Source organism: Trematomus bernacchii, unplaced genomic scaffold, assembly GCF_902827165.1.
Source record: "Trematomus bernacchii unplaced genomic scaffold, fTreBer1.1, whole genome shotgun sequence".
Lineage (NCBI taxonomy): Eukaryota > Metazoa > Chordata > Actinopteri > Perciformes > Nototheniidae > Trematomus > Trematomus bernacchii.
In genome coordinates this window covers 30479157-30492129 of record NW_022987739.1, presented here as the reverse complement: position 1 = coordinate 30492129, position 12973 = coordinate 30479157, and the positions used below count along the sequence as shown (strand labels likewise).

Here is a 12973-nt window from a genome sequence, read left to right as displayed (position 1 = left end):
TGTGTGTGTGTACTGTGTTTAAATGCAGCTCTGGTGTTGATCGCAGCTTCAATTTAAAGCATGTGTGTGTGTGTGTGTGTGTGTGTGTGTGTGTGTGTGTGTGTGTGTGTGTTGTGTGTGTGTGTGTGTGTGTGTGTGTGTGTGTGTGTGTGTGTGTGTGTGTGTGTGTGTGTGTGTGTGTGTGTGTGTGTGTGTGTGTGTGTGTGTTGTGTGTGTGTGTGTGTGTGTGTGTGTGTGTGTGTGTGTGTGCGTGTGTGTGTGTGTGTGTGGAGATTCCCTCCCTCACTGCCTCCAGTTTCCATGGGTGGCTTCAAATCATGATTAATGTGTGTCTATTTCTAGTGTGTGTGTGTGTGTGTGTGTGTGTTTATGTGTGTGTGTTTATGTGAGCATGCCATGAGGTTGTTGCGTGAGTGTAAGCATTTCATATTATACTGGTTATTAATGATCTTTCGCCCTCTCTGTCTCTCAGAGTATGATTTCCTCCATCGTGAACAATTCCTACTACGCCAACGTCTCCACCGCCAAATGCCAGGAGTTTGCTCGTTGGTACAAGAGATATAAAAATATGAAAGGTGAGAAAAACTAACAAATAATAATAATTTACTTATTTTAAAGAGGCCCTATTATGCTTTTTGTATAGGTTTGTGTGCATGTTAATGGTCTGCAAAGGCTATCCCTGTGTTCCCTGCAAAAGGCCTTAACAATGAGGATAATAGGACCCTTTAAACGCTCTTACAGTCCACAGATAGTTTCCAATGTGGAGTAAGGACTAACAAGAAGATATGTTGGAACTTTTCTTATATTTCAAGGGAAGCTGTGTGCAGCAGTTGCAGTATTACGTTTAGAAAAAGTGCAAATGTATACATTCGAAAGTATAAATATAGTTGCAAATCCAAAATATACTCCATGCCAAAGTTAGGATCATTTGTGATGGTTACCAAACATAAATATGTACAATATTAAAACTCAAGTACAGGTTGTCCATGATAATGTCCAATATGTTGCACATGATGTCGTAAATCAAATTTGACTGATAATAATCCAGAGGTCACAAAATGATTCTTGGGGTAGGTCATAATAAGAGAACTTTAACTTTTTGGGTCTTTTCTTCAATATTTGCTTTAGTTTTAAGAATATTTTCCCTCTAGAAAGTATTTAAATGAACAACAAAAAATCTCAGGATGAAAAATGACCCTTCTGCTGAATATGCAAGTATTATTAATCAATAGTTTGACCGCAGAATCATTTGTAATTTTTGATTTAACAACAGAATCTCAATGCTAATAGACATGCACACTTCCTTAGAAAGTTGACACTCCAACTCCAACTGCCTTTTATGTAATCACACCATAAAGCTAGATTTAAAGGTTCAAGTCACCACATAGCGATTCATGTAAACAATTATTTCCGAGGCACACGTTTATATGATCATTATAGTTATAAAAAAATAAGAGAATAAATGAAAAACAGGTTTGAAATACTATAGGACAGTAAAACAAGAATACAGTTTAAAAGGGGAGTGATTTGTAAAATATCCATAGAGAAAAAGTAAATCTGTTTACAGTTCTGCTTCAAATGGGTGTTGAGAGAGGTATCCATAGATCTCTTCATGTTGCTCTCAAAGTGCACCAGATTGATGCTTTTCACTTCAATATTTAAAAAAAAATCTTCGAGGAGGTGAGGACCCCCCTAGAGGAGGTGAGGACCCCCCTAGAGGATGTGAGGACCCCCCTAGAGGAGGTGAGGACCCCCCTAGAGGATGTGAGGTCCACTCCCCACTTATAAAAACAGCACTTTACCCCTGCTTACACCTATATACCGTGAGCTGATTATCGAGCCTTCATTGTAACAGTCGCAGGTACATTGTGTATTTGCGTGGGGATTGTTGCAGTAGAACATTCCTCTGTAGCGCCCGGTACCTAAATGGGAAACCCTAAATGTTTGAGCACCCTCTATGAAACGTCAAGCTACCCCACAGCACCCCCAAAAGAAATCTCTGGCGCCGCCACTGAGCCTGCGACCCCGTTTTGAAGAAGTCTGCAGTGCCAAACAGGCTCATTGCAGCCACTAATGATAAGACACACTTTGTGCCAAATATCAGCATTTTCTTTCTTTTCATTTGTTTGTACAGATTGCAAAGTGGCAAAGTATTATAACTTATTGTTCTAGCAGAGGGATTGCACAATTGTATTATGTATTTATTTTTTTGACCACACAGAATGATGGAGCATTGTTTTATTATCACTGTTCTAGCAAAGTGATTTTTTAATTTTGTTGAAAGGAATGCTCACGTTCATATTGATGTATTTTAATAAATGTTAACTTGGCCCATTATGTGACTATTCGTGTTGGGGGGGCCCGACTTTTTTTATTCTCCAAAAGGGGGGGCCTGACAGAAACAGTTTGAGAACCCCTGCTTTAGAAGATGCACACCTTTTAAAAATGTATTTCCACTTCACGATCATAGTGCCATCTGAGATAAAAACAATGTGTTTCTGCAACAAGCTTTTGACGTTTCTTTGGTAAATTAGGAAGTTGAAAGCGCAGTAGTCAGCGTTTCAGAAACACTCAGCTATTCTCTGTTGACCGCGATTACATCTTTCTAGAAATGAATGAACGCAAACACACAGCAGTGGTCTCCTTTTCTGTAAAGAGGCGAGGCGCTGCAGCGTATGCAGTCGCTGTAAATCATAAAGTAAATATAAGAATGTAAACACATTTAACTGGGAATATAATTCAAGCGCGGTGGCTTGATCATAAATGCTGCAGGGTTTCTTTCATCAGGTGAAATCCAACACGGCACTATAAATAAAAACCTGTGCTGTACATATCTGTGACTCCCACACAAAGTATAAATCAGCTTCAGACATGCAACCTGGGATGAAAGGTGGATGTAAATATGGCTTTGTAGAAAGACGTGTGGGACTGAATGCCTTGCTACTGTAGTGTAACAGTGATTCTGATATATTCTGCAACATGGGTCTTTGTCCTGAAGCAAAAATCATCCGTAGTGACTCTTTGCTTCAATCATCACATGAATCACTTGAAAACCAGATATAAAAAGAGGAGGAAAGGGAGGACGGGGTGATGGAGGAGTGTGAGGTTACACTCTTCACCCGGCAGTAGTTCCAAAAGAGCTGACTTCGCTCTGATTGGCTGCTACACCTGTCAATCAGAACTTTTTTCTCTACAATGAATATTTATGTTTTGAATGTTAAGTTGTGTATAAGTATGTTACTTGAAAACAGCAGTTGACAGATCAATCTCACCTCACGGTCCCTTTGTGTTGAGCACTATTCGTACATGTTAGCTTCAAAGTTGAGCTTCAAAGTTAATAACGAGGTCCTTCAGGTGAGATTGTTGTGACGTTTTTTTCACGTTTGTAGATGAATAACATTTTAGCGCTACCTACTGAAAGATTTTCTTTCTCTATGTGTTTTGTTGAGCAGTAGATTACCTGGAGAAGATGTGGTCTGGACGAGATGCTGCTGAAATAAAAAGTAAGTACTAGTTTTAAAGTGTTTGTTTGACCTCACTACCTCATTCAATTCTGAGTATTGTCATATACTGAAAAACAATGACATTTTAGCGTGCATATTAACCTAGTGACCGTCTCTTCTTCCTCTTTCCAGTAGAGAGAGACAACATGGCGGACTTCTGTGTGCTGGGCCAGAGACCCCCCCCTCCTCACCTGTCCGGCCTGGCTCAGCTCGTGCACCTGGGGTCCGGCAGCTCCCTCCTTAAGGCTGGAGACCCTCAGAATCCCTCACAGCATCCGCTTACCCCCCAACAACAACAACCCTCTCCTCACGGCCCGATGCACCACAGCCCCCCCCTCCGAACGGGCCAGGTTCCTCACCCTCCTCCCCCCTCCCTGCTGGGTCCAGGTGGGCTGCTTTCCCCCCAACTTTCCCCTCAACTGGTGCGACAACAGCTCGCCATGGCCCACCTCATCAACCAGCAGCTAGCCGTTAGCCGCCTGCTAGCCCACCAGCACCCACAGGCCATCAACCAGCAGTTCCTCAACCACCCGCCCATCCCTAGGGGGTCCAAAATGGGAGGAGATCATCCAGGGAGCAACGCCTCCAACCCCGCAGACGTCTCCTGTGAAATCTACCAGCAGGTCAGAGACGAGCTGAAGAGAGCTAGTGTCTCGCAGGCCGTGTTCGCCCGTGTGGCTTTCAACCGCACACAGGTAGGAAAAACAGGACCGACTGTGGTCAAGAAGTTAGGAGACAGTGGGGGGAGGAAGAGGAAGGAAGGAAGGACGAGGACAGAAAGGAGGAGAGAGGGTAGCTTCATAGAGATGGTGTCATTGAGTCAGGAAATGTTAAAGGTCACCTATTATGCAAAATCCACTTTTTCATGTCTCTTCTACATCAACATGTGTCCCCTCTTCTTCATGTCTCTTCTACATCAACATGTGTCCCCTCTTCTTCATGTCTCTTCTACATCAACATGTGTCCCCTCTTCTTCATGTCTCTTCTACATCAACATGTGTCCCCTCTTCTTCATGTCTCTTCTACATCAACATGTGTCCCCTCTTCTTCATGTCTCTTCTACATCAACATGTGTCCCCTCTTCTTCATGTCTCTTCTACATCAACATGTGTCCCCTCTTCTTCATGTCTCTTCTACATCAACATGTGTCCCTTCTTCTTCATGTCTCTTCTTCATCAACATGTGTCCGCTCTGTGTAAAGAGACTCTGAAAGTTTCAGGAACAAAGATTCTCTCTCTTTTTGTCCTGATCCATTTCTATAAAAACCTGTCTGAAAATGAGCTGATCAGATTTTGGCCACTTTATGATGTCATAACGATTTTTTGGCTTGTGTAACCATTAGCCAATCAGCAACCAAGGTAACCCCCCCCCACCTTATCACCTGAATCTCCTCCTAGAGCACCATTGTGTTCTTTGTAACCAAATCTCTCTCAGAGGGGCGTGGGGAGGGGCTCCTTATTTTCATCTAAAGTAACAGACAGAGAATCAGCACTTTTGAAACAGGGCTGAAACAGAGGGGATTATGGGTAATGCTGCAATGATCTGTTTGGTGTTTCAGCCAATCAGAGACAGGTTCTGTATATATCTGAGACCTGTAATGTATTGATGAAAAACAGTATAATAGGAGACCTTTAAATATTCCTTCCAGAGTGGGGGTGAATGACGTACTTTTGTAGGCTGTCCTGGATGTCTTTATCGAGCGACTGATTATAGTTCTCACTCCCTCACACCATCTCAGTCGAGAAGAGATAATCGCCGTATTTGATAGAAATAAATAGAATTTGACGTCACTGATGGACTGTCATTTTTTTTCTCACAGCGTTTGGCTAATTCTGTGGTCACCCTCCTCGGGGGATTAGCGTTAGCGTAGCAGGGTAGCGTGCTGGGTCATTGAGTTTTGCACCTGATGCATTCAGGCTGTGCTAAACGGGTTAGCTCACGCCCCATTAGAGCAGTGCAACGGGAGGTAGACCTGTCTGTGTAGAGGCCAGGTGTGTTTTACTCAGTTTGCATGTGTGTGTGTGTGTGTGTGTGTGTGTGTGTCAAAGATATATGCTAATAATGTTCATTCATCTTTATTGTTTTTCAGTTCTAACCAACTTTTACAAGTACATTTATTTGAGTAGTATTTTACTAATATGATTTCCTTTGACCCAAACAACAAAAACATGTACAAATATAAAGTGTTTTTGAAGTAGAAGTAAACTGTTTTAAAATTACTGATGCTAAAATGTCATTGTAACAGGTTTTAACATGTCATGAATTCCTGCTTTTTCTTAAATTATTGTTATATATTTGTAGTTTTTATTTTGAAGTTTGGACGGTTGATTGGCCAAAACCCTGTGTCACTTTGGGTTCTGGTTAATTGCAACGAAATGTATTACAGCTCCAACTGCAACAGTGCAGTGCTGTTTTACATGAATACTTTAGTATTAAAACCATAATTATATAATGACATATTTTAGGAGACATTCTTCTGCATTGAATATGTTAACTTAAGTATTTTGGAGCATCCATCTTCAGTGCATATGAGTCTGTATATGAATACTAGAGGTTTGAAGTGATTGATATTGAGTCCATTCTCTAACCCCATGTCCCCCCCCCTCTGTGTGTTTTCTCTCCTCAGGGTCTGCTGTCAGAGATCTTGAGGAAAGAGGAAGACCCTCGCACGGCCTCTCAGTCTCTGCTGGTGAACCTGAAGGCCATGCAGAACTTCCTGAACCTGGCGGAGAGCGAGAGAGACCGGATCTACCAGGAGGAGAGAGAGCGCACCATGAACCCCACGGTGGGCCTCCCCGCCTCCAACTCCTCCAGCCCCGGAGCCCCTCGCCTCTCTCAGGTCAGTGTCCGCAAACACACTGGGCTAAAGCTTCCAGAGACACTATTTTAACTGTTATGGGTAACCGATCCTCTTTTTACTATATTTACTTTAACTAAGTTGGGGTTCAAATACTCTACATCTAGATTTCAACATGTTACAAAGTTGAATATCTTCTCAAAAAATAGTTAACTACTTATAATTTATGTTATGGGTGCATATTTTACAAACAATACCCTCTTCTTACAAAAAAGTCCAACCTCCACATGCTCTGTGTGTGTTCGTGTGTGTATGTGTGTATGTGTGTGTGAGTGCGTGTGTGCGTGCGTGTGCGTGTGCGTGTGCGTGCGTGTACGCTTCGCTGAGAGGTTGTTTCCTGCAGAAAAAAACATTAGCTAATGAATCTATGACAACTTTTACGGTAAATGTTTGTCTCTGCTCTGATGTAACAATAATTGTTTATATTGCAAAACCCGATAAACAAAGTTTAAAAAAGAAACATTGCCGACTAAACACAATGACATCCTCACTAGACAGGATACTTAAGGATGCATACAAAACTAAAACTGAAAACAATGTGTCATCAATTTACTGTAACAAAAAGTTGTAAAAAGGGCAATTTAGTAATATAATTAAATGATTAGTTAAAGGTGGGGTAGGTAAGTTTGAGAAACCGGCTCGAGATACACTTTTTGTTATATTCCATGGAATGCTCTTAACATCCTGATAGCAATGAATATCTGAAGTGCTTTGACAAAAAATCCATAAAAAATATCATCTGTGGAAGCCGTGGTACTGTAAAAAGCACGACCAATCATCTGAGCCGGCCCGGCTAAAATAACTGGATGGCCTACCTGCCTGTCAGCCTTCCATCTGTGCACAAACTTATCTCGTGCCCTCATTGGTCATGTGCGCGTTCGTGTGTGTTGGAGGAGGGGCTCTGTAAGGAAGTGGCAGATTTTCTCCGGCTGTGTATTTTCAAATTCTAGCGATCTCGAGCTGGTTTCTCAAACTTACCTACCCCACCTTTAATGTATTGATAAACCATATATCGAAGCTGTCAAAAAATAAAGAATGAGGTATAATAACATTTTAAAAAACACTCAATAAATATGCAAAAATAATGGATGTTTATGTTGGAAATAGTGGCTTTAAAAAGTAAGATGCCACCTTATTGAGGCGTTTAGACACTTTTTTACATTTTAAATAAGGGCAAGACTGCATGTGTGATCATCAGTGACGTAAACAAGTGACTGTAACTTGCATACATGTGTGTTTTGGGTGTGTGTGCTGCACAGAAGGTGTGGGAGAGGGGCCTGGAGGACCAGCTCACTCCTGATACCTGGGCCTCCATCTGGAAGAACAAGACTAAGATCTCCAGCTCGGTGAGTTATCTTCCATCTCTCAGAGATCAGAGCAGGCTGCAGCGCGTCACGTCCAAAAACCTTAAACAAATTCCACTTATAATGGAGAAAGGGCTTCAAAGCCATCAGAGCATATTGTAAACACGAAGGACATTATGCAGCATTTCTTTCCATGTGCACATAACAGTTCAGCAACATCAGTGATAAGGAGTCCCCTCTGATTCATGGCTGTGGCTGAATGTGTGTGCTATTCTTATTATGTCTATGTAAAATAATCTGCGCTGGGTTTACACTGAGGGAATGTGAGCTGGCTGGTCTGTGCATGTCTCGTGGACGACTTCAAACGCTGTGTATACAAGCTCTCGGAGAGCCAATACATGCTCATTCAAACAGAAACAACAAAGAAAGACAAAAGAGGACGACTTAATGACTTTGATCTGTAAACAAAATTCATGTGGAGACGTGCGCTGCAGATGTGCGGCTGATGTTCAGGAAACTCTGCAGAGAGAGCCGATCTTCAGCTGATGATATCTCCTCTTGTTTACACGTGATTCACTTTTTAGAAAATACTTTACAGGGTTTCTGCAGCTTCGTACGAGCTGGATTTAAGACTTTATTCGGCCTCTCGGAGGAAATTTAATGCAGATTTGTTTACGCTGTTGGGATCTGCATGACGATACTGTAAGAGTCATTCAGTAACGTTAAAAAGATATATATATTTAATCAATTATTTTGCTAACAAAGCATATTCTTATTCCGATTTCTTATAATTTTTGTAGACTTTCAAACGATTGATTTAAGACATTTTAATAACAATTAAGGCCTTTTTTTAACATTATTATTCAATGCATTTTAAGACTTTTTAAGGATCCATTCCAGAGGCACCCTTTTTAATAATTTAAAATGACATTACTTCATTTCATTTTGTGCTTTTATTCAAAGCAACTAACACTCAAAACATCAAGAATCCTGTACGTATATTAGTTTTTAAATAACCAAACATTTTAAGTGCTACATACAGAAATTAGGGCTAGGGTTAGGGTTTAATATTTAGCATATATACAAACAAGTCATGATTTTTCGTCAGCAAAACTTATCTTATCGCGTCTCCTCTTAGACATCAGGATATTTAATTTGTACTCACTGAGTCAAATAAGTGCTACATACTTAAGAAGTTTTGGTTTTGTATAATATATAAACCAGTTTTTATGATATTTCCTGCCATTCAAACCTCAAAGTATATCCTCCTTTAACATTTACCCGTCAGGATCTTTAATTTGTACTCACTGTGTATAACAGAGTAATGTTGATCTTCTCCCACAGCCCAAGCCCCCCGGCCCGGGCCCGGCCCCTGATCTCCCTCTGAAGCTGGAGTCTCTGGTCAGCATCACGTCACTAATCTACGACGAGATCCAGCAGGAGATGAAGAGAGCCAAGGTCTCCCAAGCTCTGTTCGCTAAGGTGGCCGCCAACAAGAGCCAGGTGAGGGGAACACTGGGGAGAGGACACACACGTACTCAGAATCAGGTTCAGTGTGTACAGACAGAGAGATCCAAATACCGTTTCCCACAATCCCGAATACAAAAACTAATATATATAAAAATATGTATGCAAATATGTATATACCTACATATACACAATCAAAAGACAAATGTATACATATGCACACATTAAAGGTGGGGTAGGTAAGTTTGAGAAACCGGCTCGAGATCGCTAGAATTTGAAAATACACAACCGGAGAAAATCTGCCACTTCCTTACAGAGCCCCTCCTCCAACACACACGAACGCGCACATGACCAATGAGGGCACGAGATAAATTTGTGCACAGATGGAAGGCTGACAGGCAGGTAGGCCGTCCAGTTATTTTAGCCGGGCCGGCTCAGATGATTGGTCGTACTTTTTACAGTACTACGGCTTCCACAGATGACATGTTTTATGGATTTTTTGTCAAAGCACTTCAGATATTCATTGCTATCGGGATGTTAAGAACATTCCATGGAATATAACAAAAAGTGTATCTCGAGCCGGTTTCTCAAACTTACCTACCCTACCTTTAAGACGTAAATAAAAGCACAACAATCAATCAATACAAAATAACTGTCACTTCAATATCTTTGAGAAATGTGCATTAGTGCAAGACTTACCAAGTAGGTGTTCAAATACAAGGAGTATGCTTTGGTGTTTCTGTGCAAGTATGCATGAAACGTGTGTCCTTCATTAGGCCCAAAGAAAGACTGGCTGTGAGAAGAACCAAGGACTCCAATAGACAGCAAATGTAGAAGAACAAACATAACGTATATATGTTTTATATATTTAAATATAAAGAGAGCATTTCTGGATGCAGTGCTTTGAGATGCGAGTTAAACGATGTAAGCGTGATGAGGTAAAGGTAGTACCATGTAGAGATGTATGCATCATGTATACACTACATGCATGCATCTCTGTGTGTGTTTGTGTGTGTGTGTGAGAGCAGTTAGCGTGGTCCCCCAGGTTGTTGGGTCTGGGGGGGGGGGGGGGGTCACGGCTCAGTGCTCCCATCTGCTGCAGCTGGCCAGAGGACGGAGAGGAGACGATCAGCGATCAGTGGCTGGTTGAACACAACAGCTGGTGGCAAACTGAAGCAGTCTAGCAGATATAATCAAATCTTCTCCAGCTCTCCTTCCCCCAGCTTCCTCTCCTACATTCACCACACACACTCCATCAAACTTTCCCCACTCTGTTTGATGATAATCGCCCAAAACTTTCTGTCTGTTGTTTCCCATTTAAAGGTCACCTATTATGCAAACTCCACTTTTTCACACCTTTTCTACATAAACATGTGTCCCCTCTGTGTAAAGAGATTCTGAAAGTTTCAGGAAAAAAGATTCGCTCTCTTTTTGTCCTGATCTATTTATATACAAACCTGTCTGATAGCCTGCAGTGAAAATGCAACCAATCGCGCAAAAAAACACGTTTCCCACAACATAGAAGCCTTGGTCTAACCCCACCTTCTCTCTCCAGGGCTGGCTGTGTGAGCTGCTGCGCTGGAAGGAGAACCCGAGCCCGGAGAACCGCACGCTGTGGGAGAACCTGTGCACCATCCGGAGGTTCCTGGCGATGCACCAGAACGAGAGAGACCTGGCGTACGAGGAGGAGTCGAGACACCACCACAACGAGAGGCTGCACACCGTGCTGCACCTGCCCCAGGACACACAGGTGAGAAACACACTTGTTTACAGACTAACACACACCAACACACACCTCATATCCCTCAGTTTACAGACGCCAACACACACCTCGTATCTTTCAGTCTACAGACACCAACACACACCTCGTATCTCTCAGTTTGCAGACGCCAACACACACCTCGTATCTCTCAGTCTACAGACACCAACACACACCTCGTATCTCTCAGTCTACAGACACCAACACACACCTCGTATCTCTCAGTCTACAGACACCAACACACACCTCGTATCTCTCAGTTTGCAGACACCAACACACACCTCGTATCTCTCAGTCTACAGACACCAACACACACCTCGTATCTCTCAGTTTGCAGACACCAACACACACCTCGTATCTCTCAGTTTGCAGACACCAACACACACCTCGTATCTCTCAGTTTGCAGACACCAACACACACCTCATATCCCTCAGTTTGCAGACACCAACACACACCTCATATCCCTCAGTTTGCAGACGCCAACACACCTCGTATCTCTCAGTTTACAGACACCAACACACACCTCGTATCTCTCAGTTTGCAGACACCAACAGACACCTCGTATCTCTCAGTTTATAGACACCAACAGACACCAACAGAAACCAACACACACCTCGTATCTCTCAGTTTGCAGACACCAACACACACCTCGTATCTCTCAGTTTGCAGACACCAACAGACACCTCGTATCTCTCAGTTTATAGACACCAACAGACACCAACAGAAACCAACACACACCTCGTATCTCTCAGTTTACAGACGCCAACGCACACCTCGTATCTCTCAGTCTACAGACACCAACAGACACCAACAGAAACCAACACACACCTCGTATCTCTCAGTTTATAGACACCAACAGAAACCAACACACACCTCGTATCTCTCAGTTTACAGACACCAACACACACCTCGTATCTCTCAGTTTACAGACGCCAACACACACCTCGTATCTCTCAGTTTACAGACACCAACACACACCTCGTATCTCTCAGTTTACAGACACCAACGCACACCTCGTATCTCTCAGTCTACAGACGCCAACACACACCAACACACACCTCGTATCTCTCAGTTTACAGACACCAACAGACACCAACAGACACCAACAGAAACCAACACACACCTCGTATCTCTCAGTCTACAGACACCAACACACACCTCGTATCTCTCAGTTTACAGACGCCAACAGACACCAACAGAAACCAACACACACCGACACACACCTCGTATCTCTCAGTTTACAGACACCAACAGACACCAACAGAAACCGACACACACACCGACACACACCTCGTATCTCTCAGTCTACAGACGCCAACGCACACCTCGTATCTCTCAGTTTACAGACACCAACAGACACCAACAGACACCAACAGAAACCAACACACACCTCGTATCTCTCAGTCTACAGACACCAACGCACACCTCGTATCTCTCAGTTTACAGACACCAACACACACCTCGTATCTCTCAGTTTACAGACACCAACAGACACCAACAGAAACCAACGCACACCTCGTATCTCTCAGTCTACAGACACCAACACACACCTCGTATCTCTCAGTCTACAGACGCCAACACACACCAACACACACCTCGTATCTCTCAGTCTACAGGCGCCAACACACACCAACACACACCTCGTATCTCTCAGTCTACAGACGCCAACACACACCAACACACACCTCGTATCTCTCAGGCTTACAGACACCAACAGACACCAACAGACACCTCGTATCTCTCAGTTTACAGACACCAACAGACACCAACAGAAACCAACACACACACCGACACACACCTCGTATCTCTCAGTCTACAGACGCTAACACACACCCCATAACTCTCTCAGTGTCCAGATGTGACGCTATCTCCGGGTCATGCATTGAAAACAGATTTCCTGCACACGTCACCTCACCTCTCAATATTTACTTCTGCTGAAATTGAGTGTAAACATCTTTTCAGTGTAAACATATTTTACTTACTTGTATATTACAATGTATAAGGATCCAGAAATAGTTTTTTTATCCGATCTCCTCATCCTGTTTTGATTTTGAATCAGTGTACATATACACATTATCTATT

The 12973-nt window shown here is 42.7% G+C and overlaps 1 protein-coding gene across 5 annotated transcripts in view; it reads left to right on the top strand.

The window, feature by feature from the left end:
- satb2 (SATB homeobox 2) overlaps positions 1–12973 on the top strand; it is a 61236-nt gene that overhangs the window by 29350 nt on the left and 18913 nt on the right. For 3 of the 5 annotated variants that reach the window (XM_034146760.1, XM_034146761.1, XM_034146756.1), the window contains exons 6-12: positions 473–575; positions 3453–3503; positions 3636–4198; positions 6130–6342; positions 7620–7706; positions 9009–9167; positions 10687–10881. In XM_034146760.1, coding sequence (XP_034002651.1) covers positions 473–575; positions 3453–3503; positions 3636–4198; positions 6130–6342; positions 7620–7706; positions 9009–9167; positions 10687–10881 — 1371 coding nt within the window. The remainder of the gene's footprint in view (positions 1–472; positions 576–3452; positions 3504–3635; positions 4199–6129; positions 6343–7619; positions 7707–9008; positions 9168–10686; positions 10882–12973) is intronic. The other 2 variants (XM_034146762.1, XM_034146757.1) reach the window with 2 other exon arrangements.